This window comes from Ursus maritimus, unplaced genomic scaffold (assembly GCF_017311325.1).
Source record: "Ursus maritimus isolate PB19 unplaced genomic scaffold, ASM1731132v1 scaffold_4, whole genome shotgun sequence".
Taxonomy (NCBI): Eukaryota; Metazoa; Chordata; class Mammalia; order Carnivora; family Ursidae; genus Ursus; species Ursus maritimus.
Genome location: NW_024426552.1, coordinates 64795143 through 64823130, shown reverse-complemented (window position 1 = coordinate 64823130; position 27988 = coordinate 64795143). Strand labels below are relative to the sequence as shown.

The 27988-nt window shown below is 38.2% G+C and overlaps 1 protein-coding gene across 1 annotated transcript; it reads left to right on the top strand.

Annotated features, from left to right (window-relative positions):
• The first annotated feature begins 14 nt into the window (after positions 1–14).
• Positions 15–23848, top strand: MIX23 (mitochondrial matrix import factor 23). The gene is made up of 5 exons (XM_008708169.2): positions 15–114; positions 10164–10289; positions 15225–15371; positions 20511–20570; positions 23541–23848. The coding sequence occupies exons 1-5, from the start codon at positions 64–66 to the stop codon at positions 23589–23591; spliced, it is 435 nt and encodes a 144-aa protein (XP_008706391.1). The 5' UTR covers positions 15–63; the 3' UTR covers positions 23592–23848.
• Positions 23849–27988: the final 4140 nt, after the last annotated feature.

The window sequence follows — 27988 nt, the reverse complement described above, 5'->3', positions numbered from 1 at the left end:
GCGACGCGGACACCTTTACTCCGTGGTGATTGGCTCGCGGCGGGGGCCTCGCGTTTGTCCAATATGGCGGCGCCCAGTGGCGGTGTGAACTGTGAGGAGTTCGCCGAGTTCCAGGTGATGGGGTTTTCCTCATGTGGCAGGCGTGTCCCTGCTTTTGTCCCCGTACCCTGTTCCCTGCTGTGGCCTGGGAGGGAGTGCGGACCGGTTATGGAAGAAGCGGGCAGTTCAAGGCTCCTTTCTCCACCCATTGGAGGTCATGGGGGCGCGGGCTTGGCGGTAGAGAGCGAGGCAGCTCCTTGGGGGTCATGGTTCTCATTGCTGCGCCCAGCCCTTGACTAACCGCCCGGGGAAACTCCAGGTGGTTCCGAGGTGCTAAAATCGAGCTTGGGCCGGGTGGTATGGATTGTAACAACCTTTTAAGCCACCCCTGAACGCAATTCTTAGCCTCTGTGGTCCCCCTCCTACTTTAAGTAGGGAAGAAAGTGAAGGAGAACTTATTTGCTTGGTAAAACAAAACAAAACAAAAAAAACTTGGTAAAAGTTACTATTTTGGTGGGGCAGAACGTTTGGAGCCTTGGAGGGGCTATTAATTTTAGTACCTGCTGTGGTGCTTTTGCCTTCCTAACAATTAGAGGAAACGTAACATTTAAGGAAAAGGCTATATCTTTTATATATATATTCGAATACCAGAGGTCTAGGACTAATATCAGGCTATAAATTAAAGAACAGGGGTCTGGAATCTAGCTAAGTTGCTATGAAAGTTATCTGTTCCAATGTAGGCATAAACGTGCTGCTGTCTAGATAAAGACTTGAATTTAAAAAATCATGACCTTACAAATGTTTAATCAAAGATAATGAAAAATAATTTCAAGTATCACAGATCTGTCTGTAGGAAGTTTTGTGCTATGAGCCATTTTTCAGGGAGTGGTATTCTTGAAGATAACCTCAACAGACTGAGTTATTTGACAAATAGTATTTGGCCAGAGAAGTTTATGTGGGGTCTTTTCCACCATTACTTGAACCCTCTTCATTCTTCAGCTGCTCCTCAGATTAGATCAGCACAACAGCAGCCAACTTCAAATGTGATCAAAGTGCCCGACAAATACAGATACTTGTAAAAATCTTAAATAAGATGGGAAAAGACCATTAGAATATAAAGTATATGGAATATTTAAGGTTAACAGGCCCGTTTGTAGCCTTGGTCTTTCACATTGGTACTATGACTTGACTTGAATTAATGAGCTCAAATAACTGAGCAGTGACAGCTTTAAGGTTTATTAAAATGAGTGCTGGTTAGGGAGTTAGATGATCGGGGTTCTAATACTGCTTCTGCCTTTAACAGCTTTGGAACCTTGAGCTAATTGCTTAACACTTAGGAATAAACTTTCGAATCTGTAGAATAAGATTATGTTAGGTAACATTTAAAACTGCTTCCATCTCTAATTATTTGAATCTCTAAAACTGAACTTCTTTAAGTTTTTACTTATTATTTATTTATTTATTTGAGAGAGATTGTGCGCAAGCGGGTGGAGGAGTGGAGGGAGAGGGACAAATAGACTATGCGCTGAGCACGGGCTTTGGCCAGTGGAGGAGCTCGGTCCCAGGACCCTGAGATCATGACCTGAGCTGAAATCAAGAGTCGGACACTTAACCAGCTGAGCCACCCAGGCGCCCCTCTAAAACTAAATTTCAAAGGTTCTCTGTTAAAATACCCAACAGTGCTTAAAAAACACTAGCATTTTTCTTTTGGAAATCACATAAGATGTGAGGGGGGCAAAAACTAAACGCTTTGTAGAACCATTCCATTCACAGAAAAATGTAAATAAAAAGTTCATAAAATGAATTTCATTAATGAAACCTGGGGCAAGTTTTTAGATAGTTTTCCTAGAGCTTTTCCAAGTGTGTGGTTTATAATGAAGAATACCGTGGGTTAAAAGTCAGATCTGGTTTTCCAGAGCTGCCTTGGCATATCATTTAACGTCATTGTAAATAAGTATAAGAACATTTGCCCCAACCATGTCAGGCACACATGAACATAAGTAAAGGTGCTGTAAAATGTAAAAATTTAGTGTAACATTTAGGTTTAGATGAATTGGGTAAAATTATAAACTGTGTTTAATTGACATACTCACAGCTTCTCAATTAAAGTTAGTATTTTTTAAAGCTATGAAACCATTACATTTTGTATGTAAGTACCCTAAATGTGAAAAGCACTGCACTGAATACTGTGGAAGAGAAATAGGAAATCCTGTATTTTTATTAAAAAGATTTAGGTACTTTAGAATTATATTATGAAAATGTTCAAACAGTATAGAGAAGTTGAATCTTACAGTGAACACTTATGTACATCTAGATTCCAAAATCAGTGACTTGCTGTATTTACTGTATCATATCCATCTCTCAATATAGTCATCAAGTCACCTTTTTTTAAAAAAAAAAGATTTTATTTATTTGAGAGAGAGACCACGAGCAGAGGGGACAGGGAGAGGGAGAAGCAGACTCCCCACTGAGCAGGGAGCCCAATGGGGGGCTCAGTCCTAGCACCCTGGGATCATGACCTGAGCCATAGGCAGAGGCTTAACTGACTGAGCCACTGAGGCACCCCTGCCTTTTAATCTATTTTATTTTATTTTAGTTTAGTTTATTCATGAAAGACAGAGTTAGAGGCTGAGGGAGAAGCATACTCCCCATGGAGCAGGGAGCCTGATGCAGGACTACATCCTAGGACCCTAGGATCACAACCCAAGCCGAAGGCAGACACTTAACCAACTGAGCCACCAAGGGCCCCCCCTTTTTTATTTTTTTGATGCATTTCAAAATAGGTTACAAACATCCATATTAACTCCTAAACATGTCACTATTCATATTATTAACTAGAATTCAATATTTGTTCATTTACATTCTTTAAAATTTGCATGCAATGAAATGCACTAGTCTTAAGCGTACCATTCTTTTTGATGTTTACGTGTACCTGTAATACAAACCTCTGCCAACATAGAGAATGATACCGTCACCTCCAAAAGTTTCTCATGCCCCTTCCCAGTCAATCCCTGCCCATATATCCCTTCTCCTCCCCTCTTACAATTACTGTCCTGATTTTTCTCCATGTAGGTGCATGTTTTAAAGCTTAAGAGTTTTTAAAGTATTTTAAGTTTTGCAATTCTTATTTTTCTGTTATAAAAGTTAGATTAACACTCCTGGAAAATATGCTGTTTCTAAAATGAAATAAAATCCAGAAGGATGTTTAAAATTGAGTGTCTAGGATTCCATTTGAACACTCATTTAGCAAGAATTTATTGGATATTGTATTAGTCTGCTAGCGGTGCCACAACAAATTCCACAGACTGGGTGGTTTAAGCAACAAATTCATTTTTTCACAGTTCTGGAGGCTTAAAGTCCAGGATCAAAGTCCCGTCAGAGTTGGTTTCTGGTTCACCGTCTCTTCCTGGCTTGCCTATTGCGGCCTCATTGCTGTGTTCTCATATGGCCTCTTTGTGCACAGAGAGCGCGAGAGATCTGTGGTGTCTCTTGCTCTTATAAGGATACCAGTTCTGTAGGATTACGGCTCCACACTTACGACCTCGTTTTACCTTAATTACCTATAGGCTCTATCTCCAAATACAGTCATGTTGGGGGTTAGGGCGTCAATATACGAATTTGGTGTTGGGGGGGACACAGTTCAGTTCATAACAGATACTTGTTAGGTACCAGGCACTTGGGGAGACTAAGTGTACGGAATATAAAATAAGGAACATAATGCAAGCAAGGGTACAAAACATGTAGAAGATACTGAGAATATGAATAAAATGCTATCACAGGTCGGAGAGAAATAAATCAAGAAATGGTAATTAAGTTGGGCCTTAGGTGGGCAGGACCAGGGCAAGTCTAGGTAGAAGGAACAGTATATAGGCAGAAAATCTTATGTATTTGGGGGAAGAGCCAGTCAGTATTGCTGGAATTCAGGATTTATGCAGGGACACATTGGCATTACACAAAAGATTGGAACCAGATTATGGAAGGCCTTGAAAGCCAAGTGAGATTAGGGAGTCATTTTTGTCAAAGTTAGGAACATTCACCAGTACTGCCACAGTCTTTGTTCATACCCTCTGAACGTGTTTGCAGTTAGCTTTGCAATATCCCTCCTTGTCTGCAGTCATTGCTTTCTCCAGTATATCCCCCTTCAATCTAATCTCCATACTACTATGGCTTCATATTGTTATCTTCTGGATTTTAGAATCTGAACCATGCATCTAATTTCAGTCTTCTGTGACTAGGTCTAAACTACTTAACATGTCATACAAGACCTTTTAAAACCCAGTCCTAAAGTCTTCTTAGTTATATCTCTTACCCTCCCTTATTCATGTTTCTCTTTCCTAACCACTGCCACCTCCAATACACGTTTTAACTCTTCGGTCCAGCCACGTAGGCTTAATTTTCCCTAAACACATCAAGCTCTTTATCATTTCTGTGTTTTTTCCCCACTCTTGCCACCCTGAATTCCCTTCTTCCTGACCCTCTCTCCGACCCGTTTCATATATCACCTGAACAAATATCAACTAAGTATTCTTTCCCAGGATGTGTAAGTCTTGGTATTTCTGTCAGGAATATTTATTTATTTATACACAATTGATTTTGATAATTAGGTATGGATGAAATAGTCTGTTTTCTAACTTCAAGGATGGTTCCTTTTATGACATGTCCAGCTGCTGTCTGAGCTGGGGGTGCTAGGTGTCAGAGGACTCTGGTAGTTGCAGGCAAGTCTCTATTTCTGGTGTGAGGGGAGCACAGTGTGAGCATTGCTATAAAAACGCTGTTTGAAGAACAAGGTCTTTTTGAAAAGAGCACCACGTGAATGGAATCTACTGCTGGGTGCCTTTAGGCAAAGAATGAGGAGGGAAAAGCTTAATAAATTCCAGATAATTCTTTGGAGTACATTTTTATTTTACTGTCATGTAATAGACTTTTTACCACTCCCCGTATACCCTAAGAGCTCCCCAAAATAATAAAAGGAATTTACCTGAGGATTAACCTTAGGGGTAGAGTGTAGTATAATTATAGGGGCAATAGGAAGTTTTCTCTGTCCCTCCCTACTAAATATGGGCACTCCTTCAGTACCAAAACTGGCTTCCGAGAGGAGGAGATTTTCACCCCACAATTACAGATAGGACATAAAATGCAATTCCAAGTAAGTGTCTGAATAATTTTAAAGGGCCAGCCTAAAATGAGAGATTCATGATATATCAGAATCTGGTTTATTGTGTATGATGTCTGCTCAGGGGTGTCTTCTGTATATTTTCTTAGTGAATTTGTGAGAGAAAGGGAAGGAGGATGCCATTGGAACCAGGCATCAGATAGGTAGTTAGTATATCCTTGTGAATAATAACACATGATTTAATGGCAGCGCTTTGGTGTCTGTGTTAGCCTTCATTTGCTTTCAGTCTGTGAGGGCCACTCAAGCTTTTCTCTAGACCCTTTGGGAGTTGCCTTAAGAGCTCTGGCACTTTTTACACTGTAAAGAAATGTATATCTAGTGAGGTGGTTTATAGTTCCTTCCCTTCTGCCTTAGTGGTTTTGAAAGAAATTCCTTCTGAATCTTACCCCCTTTCCCCTTATCTTTATTTTTTTAGTATCTTTTCTGTGACATTTAAGAATAGCTTATAGTTCTCAACAGTCCCTGAACAAGTGCATTATCAGTTTAGAAATTGTCATTATAGTTTCTTGAATTCAGCACTGCCCGGTAGAACTGTGATGGTGGAAATTGGTGCCATCCACCAGCAACATATGGCTCTTGAGCACTTGAAATGTGGCTAGTGCAACCGAGGAACTATATTTTAATTTATTTAATTTTAATTAGAATAACCTTATATAGCTAGTGTCTACCATATGAATAGTCAAGCTCTAGGTCATATATTGATGATTCTTTAGCACACTGAGAATTGACATATTTGAAAATCCACAGTTGTAGGTTCCATTGGTAGCACTGTGAAATTACCTAGTTAATGCAGATTAATTCCCATTGCTGTATAAAGGAACTTAACGTTTATGTCCACATTGTTTTAATGGTGAGGAATTTGGCTAGATAGCTAGTGATCAAACTCAAAACTGGTTAAAGTTCAGAGTAAATAAAAATTCCAAGGAATGTCAAGCTTTGTAATCTTTTACCTAGATTGCTGTGTTCATCTCCTAACTGATCCTTTTGCATTTACTCTTGTTCCTATGTAATTCATTTTCCATATTTTAATACTTAGCAATCATTTCAGAGTACGAATTTGATCATGTAACCTGCCTTACTTAAACACTTCTTTGGTTCTCTATTCTCTCAGGAAAAAGATTAAAATCCTATAATATGACCTATAATGGTGGGCTTCATTTTACACTGTGTTTTCTCTTACTCTGTGTACATAAGCCACATTAACTTTCAGTCCATTAAACATTCTATTCAAATGACTCTTAATAAAATCACCCAGGATTTCTGTCCTGCTAAATCTGAAAATTAATTTCTGTTCACATCTTTCTTTGACTTCCAAGTAACATTCAACACAAGTGACCATTCCCTCCTTGCAACCTTTCTTCTGACTTGTGTGATTTCACAGTTTTTCTCCTGTACTTTAATTGCTAGAGTTCTTTCTTGACCCCTCCCCCCATTCCCTACAGTCTCCCTCAGTGATCTCTTCTCATCTCATGGCTTTAATAATATCAGTGTGTTAATATTACTCTAGCCTGGTTCCGTGTCAGACTGGTATTTTCAACTTTCTATTCAACATGTCTACTCAGATATTTAATAAACATCTCCAACTTAACACGTCCAGAACAGAACCTTAAAAAACTTTTTTGTGTGCAAAATTTCAGTCCTATCCAAAAGGAGAGTTGCTACCATGAATTGCTATGTACCCAACAATCAATTCATGGCTACTCTTTGTTTCATTTATATTCTACCACTCATCTCATTCTATCCAGGTTATTTTGCAGCACACCCCAGATACCTTATCTTTTTTTCTGTAAATATTTCAGTCCGTGTCTCTAAAAGATTGTAATTTTAAACACAATGCCAGTATCACAATTAACAATAATCCTAAGTATCATCAAATATCCTGTGCGTCATAACAGAACCTTGATCTTCTCATTCCTTCCAAATCTCTTCCTCCCCCAGTCTCTCCCCAACATCAGTTAATGGCACTACCATCCATTCAGTTGCTCAGGCCTCAAAGCTAACAGTCATCTTGTTTTCTTTTCTCATCCTTACCACCAATTCATCAGCAAGTTTTATCCACTCTATTTTCAAAATATATCCAGAATCCAGCTTCCTCTTGCTAACTTGACTGCTACCTCTCAATCAAACTATCTTTATCTCCTGCCTGGACCACTATAGTAGTCTGCTGTATAGTCCCCCTGTTTCCATTCTCTTCTTTATAATTCATTCTCCACATAGAGGCAAAGTTATCTTTTAAAAAATTAATCATGTTTTATATTCCCTTGCCTAAAACCCTGTTTCCTTTAGAACGGAATCCTTAATTGTTTCCCTGGTCTCTGTTGTCCCTCGTTTTCTGGTCTTTCTGACCTCACCTAACACCACTTTCTCCCATATTCACTCCCAGCCCACTTGCCTTGTTTTAGTTCTTTATATACCTCTAAGTTTGTTCTTGCCTCATCATTTTTGACTTACATCCCCAGGTGTTCTTTTAGTTGTATCATTCAGTTCTCCGCTCACATGCTGCATTCTCAGGCCTTTCGTGATCTCCCTATCTAACGTGCTAGCCTCTCAGCCGCACTGTCATTCTTTATCCCATTACCTCAGTTTGTTTTCGTTTTCATAGTATTATTCAGTACGAAAATTATCTTGCTTTTTGTCTGTCTCCCCTTATGAGAATTTTGCTCCCAGAGAGCAAGGACCTTTTCCTGTTTTACTCACCACTGTAGCCCTGATGTTCAGAGTGGTGCCTGACACATACTAGACATTGCCAAATGTTTATTGAATGAAGAGTGAGTTAGTAAATGAATTGTGCTATGTTCTAACTGCTGCGTATGTTTAAAGAAGAAAGATTGCTGAGGACTCTCAGCCAAGGAAAGCTTTATCTAAAACGTATAACTTAAACCTCGGCCTCAGCAGATCATTTCGGTTTAGATAGGGGAAAAGAGAGATTTTTAAAGGAGGTGGCGGCGGCTGCTGCTTCTTTTTGAATAGTCAAGTTACAGGTGCTGAGGTTGGCAAGGAAGGTCCCTGTCTGCTACTACTACTGCTTACCTGGTTTTTGACACTAAATAGTGCTGCCACCATTTGTTTGGAATTTGCTGCTCAGACACATATATCCTCCATTGTACTAAAAACGTTTAAAGTAGCGGTTGCTTAGTAAATATGTTGAGATTATCCCTTAAGAATTCCAGTTTATAGAGAATAATACTATTATTGACAAAAATAGAAAGATACAGGAAGAGTGGGTAAGATAGTGAAGTTGGTTTTAGACCTGACATTTGCCTGTGTCTTACTAGTCTAAATTATGAGCCCTCTATAAGCTGTTTAACTTCTAGATTGAGATCTTTAAAAAGGCCATTAAATTACTAATTAAAGATTAATGGACTGATAGGAACAGAATCTAAACTGCAGATTTAGACTGGATGGCTTAAATGGTTATTATAATTGGAAATACCTAAATATTCATTATTGGGCAAGTGGTCTTACAGGTTATGATACCTCCACAGGGTATTTATGCAGCTATTAAAAATGTCTTCAAGGCACTTTTAGTAACAAGGGCAAATTGCTCATGGTATAATGTCATAAAGCAGGACTTTAGAGTGTTGCAAAGGACCTCAGGTTTATAAAAATATTCATAGATATGTACAGAAGAAACTAAAGGTACATCTTATAATATTAATAATGATTAACTGTGGATGATTTTTATTTGTAAGTTTTTCTGATTTTCCTAAAATGACTATGTAATACTTTAATCATAATAAAAGCTTTTACTTTAACAAATGGATGAAGAAAGAAATGAAGAAGTTGGTTTCAGTCTTGGATTTCAGTTTGGCAAAGGAAAGAAATGGTTGGTATATTGAAGGAGACGAGGCAGAGGATCGACCCAAGTTGATTTTAATACACTTTAATATTGACTGTTAACTTGTGGGGGTTTTTAATACATATATTTCTAGTATTATATGCTTCTGTTTTCCTGATGATTTTTCCAGTCATTATGTTTTGCTGGGCTAGGGGGCAAAGAGGAGAATTTAAGAAACAAAAAGAAAAGAAAAGGGTTCTAGAGTTTGTGTTTTCTGGAGACGGAGCGTAGGTGATGCCCAGCCTTTCTCTAGTGACAAGTGAAAAGAAGTACCCTAATCAAAATGTAGAGAGAAGGGACTATCCTGGGTAGGTATACTTACCAGAGTCTTTCTAAGTCCTCTGCCCTTCTGGTATTATTTTTCTTTTGGTTGGTTTTTTGAGAGTTGGAGCCTTCTTAGGAGGAAAAGATCCTTGGGAAATGAGTAGGGTCACTAAGAAAAGTTTAAACTAATTTTTATTTGTTCTAAGAACAAGAAAGCCATGAAGAGGTTTGATTCCTTCTCAAGCAGCATGCTTTGTTTTACTTGTTTTTGTTACAAAAATAATACGCAATCATAGTAAAAAGCTAAAAAAACAAAAAGACTAAAAGGTTAAAGGTTATTTTCTACAAGTGAACCACTACTGAGTTTTCTCGTGTATCTTTGCAGAATTTTTCTATCTAGCACCACATTTTAGAATGATAGACAAAGAGGAAATAGAGCAAGCAATTATGCTGGATTGTTTGAGACAATTTGAGGTAATGGAGTTCAGTAGAACCCTTTATTGGCTGTATGCTGGGGATGGAAAGAGCACTCACAGTTTGCTAAGCACTGTGTCAGCAGGTGGGGTTTAAAAGTGAGTAAAACAATCTTGACCCTTGAGATGGTTACATCTAAGCCAAGGAAACAGAGTTGGCGCCCATTCTTAGAATTACTATTACATAACCTACTATTCTTGTAATAAAGGTTTTCCTGTGGTCGCACTAAATTTGGCATGGTTTCTCTACTCCTAACTTACAAAGTTGTAAAATATCCAAGAACTTTATATATTTTTTTTTGTTTGTTTAAATGTTTCTTTTTTATCACTTAACTTTCCATTCAGGTTATTATTCTTTTATTTTAAACATATATAGGAATTACTCAAGGTGATGAGGACGATTGATGACAGAATAGTACATGAATTAAACACTACGGTTCCAACAGCTTCCTTTGCAGGGAAAATTGATGCAAGCCAAACCTGTAAACAACTTTATGAGTCTGTAAGTGTATCTTTTGAGTCTTTTGTGCTTCCTTTATGCCTTTCTTTGCAGGCAAAATAAGAAACCAATTGACATATAAACTGGATAAAAAGTATGACATCTTCATGTTTTCTTGCCTACATCTGAGGGTGTGTATAAGTTTTGGTCTGGTTGTTACCAACTAAAGAAAATGTGTGATCTTATGCACAAGTCTGTGAAAAGACCGTTCTAAGGAATCAGAGCAGTAGTTTTTTTGGCCCCTTCATGGGTGGCCTTTAATTTAAGGAAACCTTATGCACCAGGGAATGAAGGAGAGAGTGAGACAGTCAAGTAAAACAGTGGAACAAGAGCAAGGGCTTTGAATGAATCAATCCTAGGAAGCCAGACACCTGATACAATGAAGAATTAAAACCCTTCACACTTTCTGTATCTTTTTCCCTCAATCTTCAGAAAGGAGAAGCACTTGGTAGTTGGGACAGAAGCCACAAATAAATTGTCCTTTCCTGAGGCTCTGGTTTCTCAAGTACATATTTTTTCATTGCCTCTTAAAGATTCCCTTTATGTCTCTTTGTAATTTCCAAAAGCAAAGAGAAATAATAATGAAGCTAAGTATTTTTTTTATAATTTATGTATATCTTTTCATTAACTTGGAAGCTAATGTTCAAATGGCATTTGCTTCTTTAGCACAAAATTACTATTTGGATTCTTGTAAAGAAGGTATTACTTAAAACCTAAATTTTATTTCTCAAGTATGAAAAAAAAAGTCAGTTTTGGATAAGCTTATTCATATCAATTAAATTCAAAGCATTAATAATTGCTGATACTTTTATTCTGCTTTTATATGAAAGTATGTTATTTCATTGAGTGGTCAGGTAATTCTTGTGGCTTGAAAATTCTAAGGTTGTGGGCTTTAATGAGTAGAATCCAGTATTGGAAGTAGGGAGCCAGAATCCAAGCCCTAATTTATTTTGATGTTGTTTGACAATTCACTTTGTTTCTTTGGGTAGCTCTGTCTGAAGAACTAGAAATGTATGATCTCACTACCCATTTAATCTCTATAACCTATTCAGTTGTTTCCATTTACAATCTTTTTATTAACTTGAAGATTTATAGTGTAGGGATTAACGACATGGATTCCACATCTAGATTAAAACCTACCTGTGCTGCTTCCTAGCTGGTAACCTTGAACATGTTACATAACTTTTTGCCTCAGCTTCCTTATTTGTAAAATAATATCATAATAGTACCTAGTTCATAGGGTTGTTAGAGGCCTAACTGAGGTAATATGAAGTGCTTACTGTACTAAATGTCACGTATAAATGTTTGCTGCTTCTATTACTGTTGTTGTTCTTCCTTATCCCTTTGTTGAACCAGGATACTCTTGCATACTAGAACCTTTTGTTTTGGATATTTAGGATCTTTCTGTTTTGGATACTCTCGAGTATGTGTTTGGGTTTTGCTCTGTCTGTACCCTAAAGGGCTCCAGCAACATGACCATCAGAAAAAGGATGGTTTATCTAGTAGTTTTGTGCCAATGATCGAGCCTGCAGCAGACTGCCCATGCTAAGAAGTCCCACTGAGTTCCCTTAAATATTCTCTCAGTTAAGAGTGGAACTCTGTGAAACGTCCAGGTTGTTTAAGGTTACCTTGACTTTGTTTAGCCCCAACCCTTCCTTCTATAGTTGAGGAAGGAATGTTTGTACTCTCTAATGGTAATACTTCTTCATAGCAGATGATCAGCAAAGTTGTTATGAAGCACTAATTGTAGAAATTCCACATCTTAAAAGTATACTCTTAATAAAAATAATTTCAGTGAGATACCCTTATTAGAGCATATTCCCTGAATCTATGAAGTTTTTCTAGCTGTACATTCTTTAGTCTCAAGATAAACATAAAAATCAGTGCTGAACCTTAAAAAGTCTGTGCACTTGGAACAGTGCTTTACAAATGCAAAACTATTATTGGTGTCACAGTGATTGATTTAGGGTAATTCTTAAAGGTATCTCTTTAATATAATGAATTTTTGGAATATATTTTTAAGTGATATGTTTCCCCTTGCATCTTTTTGTCAGAAGTTCTAGAGGAAGATTTAAAACAAAGTGCATGACAAAAACTTAGTAATTTTTATTTTGTTTTTAATGATAGTTAAACCAAGGGTCATCATCAGGGTTCTAAAACAAATGATGTTTGGGAAATTAGAATTTACTGTAGAGTTAATTTAAAATCAACCTTTGTTCTGGAAAAAAAAAACATCAAAAAACTATAATCAGGAAAACTGTTGGCATTGTTTCCCTGAAAGGCAAAAGACATTGTTTTAAAATAATGGTTAAAAGATAGAGTAGGTGAAAATTTGACTAAAAGAACTTCTTAGAGTTTTGGTGAAGTAAAATAAAACTGGGAAGTCCTAGGTAGACCCTTTAGACTAGTTTTTCTTTTTTTTTTTAAGATTTTATTTATTTATTTGACAGAGAGAGAGAGACAGCCAGCGAGAGAGGGAACACAAGCAGGGGGAGTGGGGGAGGAAGAAGCAGGCTCATAGCGGAGGAGCCTGATGTGGGGCTCGATCCCATAACACCGGGATCACGCCCTGAGCCGAAGGCAGACGCTTAACCGCTGTGCCACCCAGGCGCCCCTAGACTAGTTTTGAATCATTTTCCTGCCCCATCCCAAATGCCTTCATTTCAGAATTGCTTACCCCAAATCAAAGGAAGTATGGTTATGATAATGGTTATCATTCAGGAATTTTCTCCTCTAACCAAAGGCCTTGCCTTTTACCTTACCAAGTTTCTTGATTAATTTTATCTTTGTTCCTTTGACAAGCACTTTGTATATTAGAAACAATTCTCATGTGACCCAACTTCTGAAACATCTGAATTACTAATGAGCTAATAAGTCTGGTTTTGTGCTATGTTTTTCTCTGGTAAGCTTATATCACACAGTCTTATTACTAGTTATCAAGCGTCCTCATTTCTTTGACATACGTGTGCAGAAGTCCATGCATATTCCTCTTGCTGATGGCTCTTAATTCTGAATTTTGTTGAAGGATGGTCATGAAAGTGAGACTAAAATAACTGATAATACAGAGTAAAAGATGATTTGCTCAGTGATTTCTGTGGGTTCACAGTGGGGCTAATCTGAAGGAAAAGTACACAGCTGAGGGTCAGAGGGTGATCTTCAGCTTAGAAGTGTATCCACAGGAAAGGGGCCAAGTTAAAGAGGGGAACAGTGGATGAAAGCCCAACAAGGGAAGAAACTCTGTGGTGAGAGAGACTGAAAGGAAAGTATTGAACATTTTAATAAAATGTACACAATTTGAATTTGATTTTAAAGTGCAGATAGAAAAATGAAAATATTGTGACAGACTCCTAGTTGGTGCTAATGCAATTTCACCAATTGTTGGACGTCTGAGCAGTGTATTGAGTCGAGTTACCCTTAAATTTTAGAGGTAGAAAGGATGTTAGCGATGATTTACTCATAATCCATAATTTTGCAAAAGAAGACACCGAAGCCTGGAAATACTAATTATTTAGCCAGTCTCACACAGGGAGAGCTTCTTGACTTTAACAGTGGTTCTTCTTACTCTATTTTGGGAAGTTTCCTACCCTCAATGGCTCCTTTCATTTTCTGGAATTATACCTGAAGGAGGAAACAAGTAACAGAAGCAGCATATTAGCCAATGAAATATAGGCCTTGGGCTGTCCTTGTGAATCCTAGTAGATGAAAAAAAGTAGCATATTAGAGAAATCTGCTATAGGTGGGGCTAATGTCTATTGTTTTAATTCCCTTCTCTTCACATAGGTATGATTTATAACCAATGCACTTTTAGGGTTATTGCACTCTAGAAATGCAAAGGTTTAGTTTTTCCTGGTGCATATTAGACCAGTAATTCTTAACTTCAGGGTCCTGAGATGATCATTTAAGAGATGTGTTTGAGATAACTTATGAAGAATGGTTATAATATGGTTTAGTCCTAAATTTTATATAAATATAGGTGTACTAGGTTATCCCTAGTATAACTATCACTAGTATAGCATTAAGATCTTCTCTCTTCAGAGGGAAGAAGGAATGATATAACATGATTACTTGGAGCAAGTTAACACCTAAATTTTAGTTGGAGGTGAATCACTTTTTTTAATGCTCCATTAATAATAATGGTATTACATATTATTTTAGCACTTTGTTTTTCCCCTCCCCCAGATTATTGGGGTGTCATCAGAATTTGGTTATGATCATGGGAGTGTATTTGAGTCATGACCATCATACTTTGTGAATCAAGGAAGAAAATAGATGCAAATTGTTGTATTTGTTACATAAAGATGAAAGTTCTGTAAGGAATTGCCCTGCCAGATGTCTTTCAGTCAGTACACACAGTTGATGGAACCACAGTTTTTCCGTATTGACACTTGACTACAAAATCTTGGAAAGGGCTCGGTCTTGCCTAGATGAATGTAGCATTCTTTGTTTCTCTTTATTGTAACGAGTTGCTTCTCTACATCACTTACTTTACAATTTCTTGCACCTAGTGACAACACGGGGCTGACGAAAGGACAAAAAAAGAGAGGAAGAATAGCAGTAGTGGCCCCAGAGGTGCGTGGAGGTGGGTGGAGGGTAGAAAAACACCACACAGGGTTGGAAAACTGGGGAGAGGAATGTAGGGAGAAGGGGCTGAAATGAAAAGCCCCTTGTGGGAAATGCAGGGCAAGGAGTGGGAAGTCCCAGAAGCCTATTGAGGAGGAAGGCAACCCGACCACGTACTTTCCACCAGGAGAGGTGCTTTTTTTGATCTGTTTTTAGGTGATTTCGCTGGTTCAGCAAAATCTTCACTTCCAAAGATTCCGTTTTTAAAAAGTGTTTAGAAAGTATTACGTTGCTGTAACCTAAAAATAAGATTTTTAAAAGACACTAAAATGTAAAAAATTGGTGTGATTTTTCTCTTTTGTTCCTTTGTTCTTTTAGTTGAGGGAAGCTCATGCCAGCAGGGACAGAGTCATAAAAAATTGTATAGCTCAGACCTCATCAGTAGTAAAACGCCTCCGAGAAGAGAGAGAAAAGAATTTGGATGATTTAACGTTATTAAAGCAACTTAGGAAAGAACAGACAAAGGTAAGTTGAACAAGATTTACATTTCTTTTTTTTTTTTTTTTTTTTTAAAGATTTTTTATTTATTTATGTGACAGAGAGACAGCCAGCGAGAGAGGGAACACAGCAGGGGGAGTGGGAGAGGAAGAAGCAGGCTCATAGCGGAAGAGCCTGATGTGGGACTCGATCCCATAACGCCAGGATCACGCCCTGAGCCGAAGGCAGACGCTTTTAACGACTGCGCTACCCAGGCGCCCCAAGATTTACATTTCTGAGCCGTAGATTTCCAAATTTAATAAAGGCAGGGTTTTTTTTTTTTTTTAAGATTTTATAAAGGCAGTTTTTAATATGAACATTTTAGAGCGAGAGATGGTCATTACTTTTTTTTTTTTTAAGATTTTATTTATTTATTTGACAGAGAGAGAGAGACAGCCAGCAAGAGAGGGAACACAAGCAGGGGGAGTGGGAGAGGAAGGAGCAGGCTTCCAGCGGAGCAGGGAGCCCTTTGGGGGCTTGAGCCCAGGACCCTGAGATCATGACCTGAGCCGAAGGCAAATGCTTAACGACTGAGCCACCCAGGCACCCTGGTCATTACTTTTTAAAAAAAGTGACCAGGAGAGTAATACTTCATTTTTAGTGGGCTTTATTTTATTACATTTAGATATTAATTGCTAAGTTAATGTGCATTTCATGCATATATGCAGTGTAGCAGCTTTAGTTTAAAGAAGCAGTCAGTCATAAATTCTTTCCATTTCTTTATATGTTATACTGTTAAAGATAAAAGGATTAGTACAGACCCAACACCACATCAGAAATCTGGGGAAATCATATCTGTATCAATGTTTAAAGGCTTGACTTGCGAATAAACTTTTAAAAATATATTTACATTTTGAGAGTAGTTACCTCTGGTTTCATCTGTAGAAATTTGCTGAAATGCAGTACAGCTATTTCAGATTATTACCCTCTTCAGCCATAAAAATATAGTACTATTTGAATATAACCAGATATACTAGAACCTCATTATAATTCATTTCCCTACTGCAGAGAAGTTGCTATGAGTCTTTGGCCCTTTTTGGACACTTTTTTGTTTCCACTTCATCTCCTATCCCTGCAGTTTTCGCTTTTAAGAAAACAGGAAGTGTCCACTGAGTGATATGTCAGAGAAAGCCTTATTTTCCCAAAGTCAGCTAATGTAGATAGGGTGTGGGCCTCAGAGTATGATAAATAGACCAGAACTGTTTCTTTATAGCCCTTAATGGTGACATGTGAAGAAAACAGTTGAAATGTGTACCATATTTTATTATGTGGGATGCATTTCTGTTTTCCTTTTGGGGGTGGTGCTTAAAGAGTAACTTTTAATTTTGGTATAATTTCAAACTTACAGAAAAGTTGCAAGAATAGTACAGGGAACTCACATGTACCCTTTACCTATATTCACCCATTGTTTACGTTTTGCCCCACCTCCTTTGCAATACAGTCTCTCCACCCCTCTTCTCCCTCCTCCTTCCCTCCTTTCCCTGTTTTCCTTCCCTTCTACCACACAGAGGCGTTTTTTTCCCTGAAGCGTTTGGCAAGAATGTTGGGTACATGGTTCCTTTGCCCGTTATATATGTTGGTCGACCACTGAGCAATTACCAAAATCATGTCTATGTTTTCAGATGGCACACTAGGTGACTTACTGATCCTTGCATGTCAGGCAAAATCCAGTATGGGATGGAATCGTGTTTTTCATTACTAAACAGTCATGAAGCCTGACATTTGTTTAGTAGATGTAGCCAGACTTTGAAAAGGGGACCTTATCATCTCTCTCAAGCCGTTATTCTTGTAACTGCCCACAGGCGAGTATGTGCACTTGCTCAGTCATCCTGCCGATGCAGCCTGTCTTGCTGGGTATGGGATTCAGCCCCTGTCTTCATTGCTCTCCTTGTTCATGACAACTGCTTCAGTCCTGTATTCCATACCTGCCCATGCATCAAGCAGTGGTGGGTTCCTCAGACAGTGAATTTATGCTGTAATGGTCATCTTACTCAGTGTTTAAGAAGTCTTATATAAAGCAGACTTTATATAAAGTCTTTATATAAAGCAGGTTAAAATCTAGTTATTTATGGATTTTGTATTTTAACAGAGTTTTGAAGATATTGACAAAGGAAACAGCGGGGCAGGGCTGTTGTATCCGAAACCGAAAACTCAGTATTTGCACGTTAAGTTAAACAAAGACTAGAATGACTCTTGTTATTGGAGAGCAAAGTTCAGGAACCACTGAGTACTTGGGAGTGACATATCACATAATTTGGGCCACCCTCATTTCTGCCCTTTAGTCTTTAGGGTCCAGAGAGAATCATCAGGATGACCATTGCACGGAGTAGTTTTAGAAACCAGTTAGCGAGTTCTAAAAAGTAGCTGTCTTGACTGATACTGTGTAGAACTAGAGGGGGACCATGAGTAGTACTTAACCAAGCAAGGAAGCTTGAATTTTTTTTAAAATTTTCAAGTTTGTCATGAAGATTATGGAATCAGAAAGAGAACTCTTAGAGATGATCCAGCTCTACCTCTTCCTTTTCCGAATGAGGGAACTGAGACTCAGAGATACTGACATCCCCAGAGTCACAAACTAGTAAGTGGTAGAGCTGGGACTTTCACCCATCTCTTCTGACTCTGGATTCAGTGTTTGTACGTTAAATTGTGACTGATAGTCAAATTCTGATTACTTAAGTGAACAAACCTATATGCAGAAACACCATTCTAAAAGTCCCAGTTCTTTCCTTGAGTCCTTAACGCAGAAAAAACACATTCCTTGCTGGAACTGTATGATTGTCACCTATTAGTGACCTTTGAAAGGAAGTTTACCAGTTTCAGACCTAGAGCCTCAAAAACAACCATCTCAGAGGTAGCATTTTGTTGGTGGCACTGAAATTGCATTAGAAGTTGGTTGTAATGTCTGCAGCACTCAAGAATAGAAAAAACATGGAGTATAAAGGCAGATAGCTCTAGGGAAGTAAATCCCATCCACAACGTGGTGGCTTTGTAAACTTGTAAACTAATTGCCCTGAAATTATCGGATTTTTATTTTGTAAGATGGAGTCGAGACTTCTTACGCTTTCATTTTTAGGGATTAGGATTAAATTATATAATGTGTGTAGGAACTTGCATATCCCTGATACACTCAGTAGTTGCTTTCCTTTCCTTTTTGAGTCTCTGGGACTCCATGTTTGTTACGTTAATCCTCCTTACAGTGTCTCCCAACCAGTGGTTTCCACCTTTTGTTTAACACTACTTAAGGGGGCAGGGGAGGAAGAGCACTCGAATCTTCTGTAGCAGTGCATTCTCTTTTTGGGTGGTTGTAATTATTCAGAGATCTTCTTATATATTGTGAAAATCTGTCTCCCTGTAACATGTGGTTACTGCTCCGTAATCTTCCCTCTGCAGGTATATAGGATAAGTCTAAACCTGTTTCTGCATGACTTCCCTTTAAATATTTGAGAGCAATTAAAGACTGTCCTAGTGGCATGTTTTAACCCTGGTTTTTTGTTTGTTTGGGTTTTTTTGTCTTTTTGAAGACTTATTTTATTTATTTGAGAGAAAGACCATGAGCAGGAGGAGCAGAGAGAGAGGAAAAGGGAATTCCAAGCAGACTGTGCACTGAGCACAGAGCCCAATGTGAGGCTCCATCTCACGCCCCTGACATCAGGACCTGAACTGAAACCAAGAGTTGGAAGAGGCTTAACCAACTATGCCATCCAGGCGTCCCTTGACCCTGTTTTTTGACTGAGCTTGTTAATTTTTTGGCATTCAGTTCAGGCTTTGACAGAGCAGTGAAGTTTTAATGATTTCTGGTCCATGTAGCTGATTACAGTCTGAAACTGAGGTTGCTTTGATGTAAGCAGATGGGCCTCTTCAGGCTTGTTACTATATAGCACAATACTGGTTGTCAGAAATATAGTCCTTCCTCTCATTCCTCCTGTCTATACTCTGACACTGCTTCCGAGTCTAGCAAGGGAGTTTACAAGGAGCCGGTGGATCAGTATTAAGTTCCTGTCTTATTAGTGTTACATGTGCATTGCTTAAACGTCCTGCCTGAGCTCTGCTCCTGACTAGTCAGGTTCTTTGGTCTGGGTCCCTGACTCATGGTTGCCTAGATCTTGTCTAGCTCTCTGGCATTTTGTTCCCAAATCTCCTGGCCTGAGTCTTGACTTTGTCCTAAGGAAATCATCCTAGTTTTAACCTCTTGGCTGCTTTGACCTGTAGCTCATGCATTTTTCTCCTAATTTTCCTGAATATTTTCAGGCCTCCTTTCTGGAACTAGCTAGCTTCTTTTCTTTTAAGTTTCTGTGACTAGAAGTGACTAGGAGTTTGATGGGCCTGGTCATCTGGGCCTGGCAATGGAATTGGCTTCTTTTCTGATGGTGTGTTTAAGTTGGCAGTTATCAAGAATGTTAGAAAGACTTCAGTGTCTTTAGCCTCGGACCTTTGGCTGTACGCTCAAGGTGTGGAAAGCTCATGCCTTCCTAGATCTTTTGGGCCTTTTATGTTCCCCTTCTCTTCTCTGTTTTTCTTCCTGATTCTTTTTTTCTCATCCAAATTAGGTTGCCAGCTCCTTCTCCTTTTTAGTTCTCTGTGCTGTCTTTGCAAATCACTGTTAAAGAATCAGTAACTAGAACTGGAATTCTTGAGTTCAAGGACATGTGAATTTGTGTTTTTATAAATCTTACCAAATTGCCCTCCACACTAAAAATATGTATGAGTGTATCTTTTTCCATACCCTCACTAGTAGTAGGTTTTATCAGATGTACTCATTTTTAAAAATTTTTGTCATATTATGGCTTAATTTGCATTTCTTTATACATGAGTAAGATTGTACATTAAAAAAATATGTTTATTGGTCATTTGTATTCCTTTTGTGAAGTACCTGGATATTTGATTTTTTTTTTTTATAAGAGCTCTCAAGGTGATTATAATATGCTTGAGAACCATGGCTTTAGAAGATTTAGCCCCTGATTGGATATGGGGAGAATGGGCTCTGTCCAAGATCGAGCCCAGGTGATACCATTAACAAAGAATGTAGCAGCAGGAGCTCCTTTTATTAGGAAACTGTGAATAGAATTTGGTTTTAGCTCTTTAATTTGAATTTTCGTAACTCTAACTTTTTTTTTTTCCTTTTTACAGTTGAAATGGATGCAGTCAGAACTGAATGTTGAAGAAGTTGTAAATGACAGGAGCTGGAAGGTATAAAATAATACTGGTGCTTGGAGAGAACTATGAAGGAAACTGATCTAGCAGAGGGAAACCAAGGGAGGGGGAGTAAGCAGTGCCTTGGGGCTCTTGAGAATAGACATCTTTCATTTATAACCAACTGAAGGTTTAACTTTGAGAAGGGGTGCAGTTGGCATCCAAATAGAGCCGTCTTATAAGAAGCAGCTTTACAGTCATATGGTAGATTGTATGACATGTCGTGGTAATAGAACTGGAGACATTCTGTATGTTTCTTAATACTAATTATGGGCATACTTGTTATTTAGGGTTATTACTACTTAACTTAGAACCTTCAGTTGTGTTATTTGTTAAAATTAGCCTTTTTGAGTCCTATTACTTTGCATAAATTTTCATATCATTAGCTACCCTTCACAGTTGCTTGCTTTCTAACATGTTGATCATGAAACTTATTTGTACATAACTTTTCTGATATCTGATAATAGGGCTTTTTATGGCTCCCAGGTTCACGTGTTCCTTATTACCACCTGCATAGTTCTGAATAGGAATTAGATTGGGGGACCAGGATTCCAGGACTTTACCTGTAGTCAAAAATCATAAAATGCTTACTTTAGTTGTATGAAATCGTGTATCTGTATACCCTTCTCTAAAAACTGAGAGATTTCCAAAGGGAAATAATCTATTAAATCTGAAGGAATGAACTGAAAATTCTCTTTCATCCTTTGAAATTGACCAATGGAATGAGGTTAAACACAGAGGTTAACTGAACACAAGCTAGAATGTCCCAGCTTGCAGAGCTATGAATAAATTGCAAAGTACAAATTGATTTTCTTTGCTGTATCACTTTTCCTTATGCCATCCTCTTTGCCAAGGTTTCATATTCCTGCCCCTTCTACCAACGCGAGAAGGTGTTTGCTACTTGAAAGAGTCTGGTGTTTGTTCATTTATGTTCTCCAGAGAAATAATATTTACTCTTAGGATGGGATAGGGGAGGGGTACAATGAATATCTGGTTTGAAAAACTCAGTGGAGAGGCTGATACATATCAAATGTAGGGGGAAGAGGGAAGCATTTTTATTCATTATTACTTTTTTTTTTTTTAATTATTTTTAAGTAGGCTCCTGGTAGGTGCCTGGTGTAGAGCCCAAAGCAGGGCTTGAACTGACAACCCTAAGATCAAGACCTGAGCTGAAATCAAGAGCAGGCCACTTCACCGACTGAGCCACCCTGGCACCCAAGTGAAGCATTTTTAGATTTGATGCTAGTTTTAGAGAAGATATGTTTCATCCAGTCTACAAAAACTCAGGTTCCCTACTTGATTGTAAAAAAAGAAAATGTAGCTATGTTGCCGCAGGTCAGCAAAAGTGGTTAGGAAGGCATTTAGGAAAAGGATTTGGAGAAGTTTGGCCAAGTCATATATATCATCCCACCCGGGGTGCCAAGGCCACTCATGTGAAGCCTCCCCCCGTCTGAGCATTGGGAACTTAAGGGAAATGTCAGGGCTGGAAACTAACAAGAGATGAGCTATAAGATGAAAGGGCCAGTAAGAGTCCATGTAATTTCTACATTTTTTTTCTTTTAATTGTGAGATAACACATATCAGAGTATGTAACATGTAGAATTTAAGGAATATTAATAAAATTAACATTCATGTATCTACCACCCAGCTTAAGAGATTGAATAATAACCAGTATCATGAAAGCTCCTATGTAGATTTTTCTTTTATTTTTTTATGGTAGTCAACAGTGGCCAATATCGTTTGTTTTGTGTGTTTTATTTTGGTTTTTAACCTTAAAAATGATTTGTTCCTTATATCAATGAAGTATGAGGGCAAATTCTAAGAAGAAATTCTTTTAGATTTTTAAAATTTTTTATTTGGACACTTAAAATTTTTAGGCACGATTAAAATCTTTTAAAAATATTAAATGAGTGGTACCTGGGTGGCTCAGTCGTTAAGTGTCTGCCTTTGGCTCAGGTCATGATCCCAGAGTTGTGGGGTTCCCTGCTCAGCGGGAAGCCTGCTTCTCCCTCTCCCATTCCCCCTGCTTGTGTTACCTCTCTTGCTGTGTCTTTCTCTGTCAAATAAATAATATCTTTAAAAAATAATAAATATTAAACGAAATATGGTAAAAATTCTGCTTCTCACTCCTCCCTTTCGGCCACCTCCTTTCCTTTCCTTATGAAACTATGGTACATGCTTTTAGATATTTGCACCTTTTCTAATTTTATGTATGTGTGTGTGTATTTGTCACATCTATGAAAGTGTACTGCCCACACTTTTTTTTCTTTAATGTATCTTGGAGATCTTTTCAAATCAGAACATGCAGAACTTTCTTATTCTTTTATTTGCATTATATTCCATTGAATGGCTATACCAAAATTTTTATTTAACCCAGTTCCATATTGACAGACAATAATAGAATGTTCTTTTAACTTTTATGATATGTTATTTGTTTAGATTTTTAGGAAGCAAAGTAAATAGAACAAAACATTTTATAAATTTACACCATTTAGCAAAGACTGATCTCTCTTCAAGTATACCTACTTGTGAAAAGGATCCGATACTCATTTGGAAAATCACAACAGATATCTAAATAAAATCTACATTATAAAAAGAGGGGGGAAAAGCTTTATCTTAAACCATTTTAGATATTTTTTTCTAACTGTCCAAAATAAATCCAGAATATGTAATGAAAATGTTTGTTAGTTACTATTACTAAATAAGCTAGCTTGTGATTTTTTTCCTTGAATAATATAAATTTTATTAAAAAATCAAAATTATCTTATAAATGGATATCAAAGTCTTTTGTATTCTTAGTTCCTATAAGTCAGTTTGAACTCCTGAGGAAAATTCTCTGTTCCCTAAATCTGTTGACCTGGGATAAAAATGGTTATATCGTCCTGAACCATGCCAAATTTAATTTAGTTCCAGGCTTGATTTATACAAGATGACTCAACGACTTTTGTTTCTGTTTAAATACCTTAGGTGTTCAATGAACGCTGCCGAATTCACTTCAAGCCTCCAAAGAATGAATAAAAAGATACTTTTTTTAAAAAAGGACTGGGACATCTCATAAGAGCTAAGCATGACAGACATCAACAAGGTGGGCTTCCTAGGATGATTTCTGAGCCAACAGTCCAAGACCTTTTGTTGATTTCAGCCCCACTTAGCCAAGACCTTAAGTACAAATAATTCTGATAATTATGGAGAAATCAACTGCTATTTTATACTGATTCTGTGGAAAAAAAAAAAGATGTTTTGTAACTATTAAAATAATTTTCTGACTCAGTGTACATATTTATTTGATTGTTTTCCAAGTTGAGATAATAAGTTCTCATAAGGGAATTTGAATACAGTTTCAGTATCTGATTTGATTTATATTACATCTTTTTGATTTTTACAAATTTATTGGCAAGAACATGGACCTTTTTATCACTGATGATTCTATCCTTTTATTTATCTTTGTGGGGTTTATTGCTCCTAATAAGTAAGAGGGCAATAATATAAGCTGGATACTGTCCAAAGAAACTTTCTCTTGGTACCTTAACTTACCTTGTTTTCATATGCAAAAACTAATTTTGGGTGGAATTTTCCTGGACAGTATTTCCATGGACAATGAAAAGGAAAACAGTAAAATAAATTTGGGAAAGGCAGAGGAAGGCTTGCATGATAGTATTCAAATGAGTCTGTAAAAAACATATCCTTGCAGGATTCAGTCATTGCAGAGAAAGCACTTTCTAGTACAGGATGATTGTATTAGTTTTCTGTTGCTGCTTAACAAATTACCACAGTTTAGCAGCTTAAAATCACACCTGTTTATTGTTTTACAGTTCTATAAGGTCATTAAGTCCAAGACTGGGTTCTCTGCTTGGGGTCTCATAAGCTAAAATCAAGTCAGCCAGGCTGGGCTCTTGTCTGGCGCCTCTATAGAGAGAATGTGCTTCTCAGCTCATTCAGTTTGTTGGCAGAATTTAGATCCTTGTGGTTGCAGGACTGATGTGCTCATTCCCTTGCTATTATCAGAGGCCACTCTTAACTAGAAGCTACCCACATTTTTTGGCACATGGCCCCTTCCTTCTAGCTAGCAACAGTGTATTGAATTCTTCTCATTCTTGGAATCTGACTTCCTTTTCTGCTATAAACCAGATAAATTCTGCTTTCAAAGGGTCTGTATGATCAGATTAGGCCTACCATGAGTCTTCCTTTTGATTAACTCAAAGTCGAATGATAATAGCCTTGATTACATCTGCAAATCCCTTTTGCCAGGTAGGGTAACATCACAGATGTAATGTCTCCTATTCACAGTCTAAGGAAGGAGAGTGGGACATCTTGAAGAGCCATTTTAGGATTCTGCCTACCATGATGATTTAAACAAGCTACCTGGCTCTGGTGCAGTTAGTTTGACCAACTGGGTCGTAGGTAGGCCTATGTTTCAGTATGTGGACTCTCATCGGAGTGTGCTTTTATAAGTGAGCTTTTATGTGCACTGTTCTTCAACAGATCTTTTGAGCACTTACTGTGGTTCAGATACTGTCTTAGTTGTTGGGGATATTGATAGATAAAACCTACTTTTGTGGAGATTATAATCTAATCTTGAAAAATCTCTTCGTGCCAGCGGTAAAAAAGATTTTTATATAGGACTTAAAGCAAATGGTGCCTGACAGAAAGTTGATATTTTATTTTTTTTCTTGCATGTGTCTTTTCAATTGAAAGGACTCAATAAGAAATAAGACTCGATAAATAAAGATCTTCCTGATGCTCAGGAGGGAATTGAGAAACAATCCTTGGAAAGGATTCGTAACTGCTTTTCCAGAATTTCAGGTCTGCTAAAATACTATGTAGCTAATCCAATTATGTTAGTAGGATGCCTGAATCATCCCAGTGGAACATGAAAAGTGTGTGATTGTGGCAATCAGTGACTTTCAGTATAATGAATATTATGTTTAGTTTGTGATAAATGGGTTTTAAAACCTCAAATATGAAGAGAAAGGGGTGGCATACTATTCTGGAAAGTTGATTTGCCTCCTGAAACAGTGTCTTGCATATACTTGCTGCCTTAACAGTAATTGTTGATTTTTTTTTTTTTAAAGATTTTATCTATTTATTCGACAGAGAGAGAGACAGCCAGCGAGAGAGGGAACACAAGCAGGGGGAGTGGGAGAGGAAGAAGCAGGCTCATAGCGGAGGAGCCTGATGTGGGCTCGATCCCAGAATGCCGGGATCACGCCCTGAGCCGAAGGCAGGCGCTTAACCGCTGCGCCACCCAGGCGCCCCGTAATTGTTGATTTTGTTGGCTTGAAGGGTAGATAGGATTAGGCAGAGAGGGAGGGAGAAGAAACAATGCAAAAGTTCAGAGGTGAGTTTGGCTCTTCCTTGACAGGACGGAAGATAGCCATAGAAGAAACACCAATCTTTAACAATTGTTTTGAGTGGCTCCCATATTCTAGGCACTATTAGCCAATACTATTACATCACTGAACAAAACAGATAAAAAATACCTGCTCTTAAAGAACTTATATGTGGTGAAGAGAGACAGTAGTAAAGAAGTAAATTACGTAGTATGCTAAAAGGAGATAAAGCTACATGCCAAAAAAAGAATCTGGAATGGGGAGTGGAGAGTGGGTGGCAAATGACTGATTTCAGCTGATTAGAGAATATTATAATGCCCTTGTCTTTGAAAAGCCGATTTAAATAGAGACTAAAATGACCAAATAAATGCAGTAATAAAAAGGAAGTTTTCTAGTAAGTCGTTCTCTCTCTCTCTCTCTCTTTTTTTTCTTTAAAGTAATCTTTATACCCAACACGGGGCTCCAACTTAAAACCCCGAGATCCAGAGCCTCATGCTCTACCAGCTGAGACAGCCAGGCGCTCCACTCATTCTCTTTTTTTAAGTTGGGCTTCAAAGATAGCCAGTTTAGGAAATGGCGTGATAAGGTACCCAGTGCCGTACAGTAGTCTCTCCTGTGCCATGCGACCTATTTAAGACTGTCCAGGGATGACTTGTAAACTGGGAGATAAGTCCAGCATGTGGTCTCACTGCAAATCAAGAAAAATGAATATTCTGCCTGGAGTTATGTGAGCTAATCAAATGTTAGAGATTACTTAGGTTACTCATGATATCTGTGTACTTAGCCTAATAGTTAAGTCTTGATTGTTCCTTAAAAAAAACAAAACCAAAAAACACCTTTTTTTATTTTTTTACTTTTTTAAATTTTATTTTATTATGTTATGTTAGTCACCATACAGTACCTCATTAGTTTTTGATGTAGTGTTCCATGATTCATTGTTTGCGTATAACACCCAGTGCTCCACGCAATACGTGCCCTCCTTAATACCCATCACCGGGCTAACTCATCTCACCCCCCCGCCCCGAAGCCCTCAGTTTGTTTCCCCAAGTCCATACTCTGTCATGGTTCATCCCCTCTGATTTCCCCCCCTTCATTTTTCCCTTCCTTCTCCTAATGTCCTCCATGCTATTCTTTATGTTCCACGAATAAGTAAAAAACACTTCTTATATGGTTGAGCATGAATGCTGAAGAATAAAGAAAATTGTCAAGAAACAATTCTTCCTGATAGGGGCAGCATTTCTAGGAGAAGCCTAATCTACCCCCAGAGCATTATTTTGGGGAGGATACACAAAATGTTAATGAGGGTTTAAGCAAAGATAGCTCCCAGCTTCTGAATGCAGTGGCCTGCTGAGGGTAATCCCTGTAAGAGGGCAGAGAACTTAGCCCAGGTAAATTTGTGGATCTCCTGATGCATTAAGAAAGGACAGCAAATCCACCGGCGCTTAAAGATAGTTGCTATAGGTGGAGTGGTTTTTCCACTCTAATTCTAAGAACTAGCAGGCAAAATTTCACTCCTGCTTAAAATTCCTCAGTGGCTTCTCCCCAAGGATAAGTACCAGGTTTTTAAAATGGCTTTTGAAGTCCTTTGTGCTCTGGCTCCTGCTTACCTCCAACCTCATCGCTCTATGCAATGTATTCTATTCCCCACTTGTAGGAAACTACTTCTGTTTCCAGAAAAGACCCAGCGTTACCTCTGAACTTCAGCACGTGCACTCTCTTCCGTGGCCAGCTCCTACCCATGCTTCATGTGTCAGCTGTCACTGCCTTCAGCAAGCCTTTCCTGACTTCTTTTTTTTTTTTTTTAAAGATTTTATTTATTTATTTGACAGAGATAGAGACAGCCAGCGAGAGAGGGAACACAAGCAGGGGGAGTGGGAGAGGAAGAAGCAGGCTCATAGCAGAGGAGCCTGATGTGGGACTCGATCCCATAATGCCGGGATCACACCCTGAGCCGAAGGCAGACGCTCAACCGCTGTGCCACCCAGGCGCCCCTCCTGACTTCTCAAATACAAATCAGATGTCCTTATGTGCCCGCATGATAAACACCTCTTTCATGATCTTTATCGTGCTGTTCAATTGCTGGTT

Excerpts from the sequence above, each read along its gene's own strand:
- MIX23 (XM_008708169.2), top strand. The coding sequence starts at position 64 with ATGGCGGCGCCCAGTGGCGGTGTGAACTGTGAGGAGTTCGCCGAGTTC. Across the intron at positions 115-10,163 it reads AGGAGTTCGCCGAGTTCCAG|GAATTACTCAAGGTGATGAG; the intron begins GTGATGGGGTTT and ends AAACATATATAG. Across the intron at positions 15,372-20,510 it reads TTAGGAAAGAACAGACAAAG|TTGAAATGGATGCAGTCAGA; the intron begins GTAAGTTGAACA and ends TCCTTTTTACAG.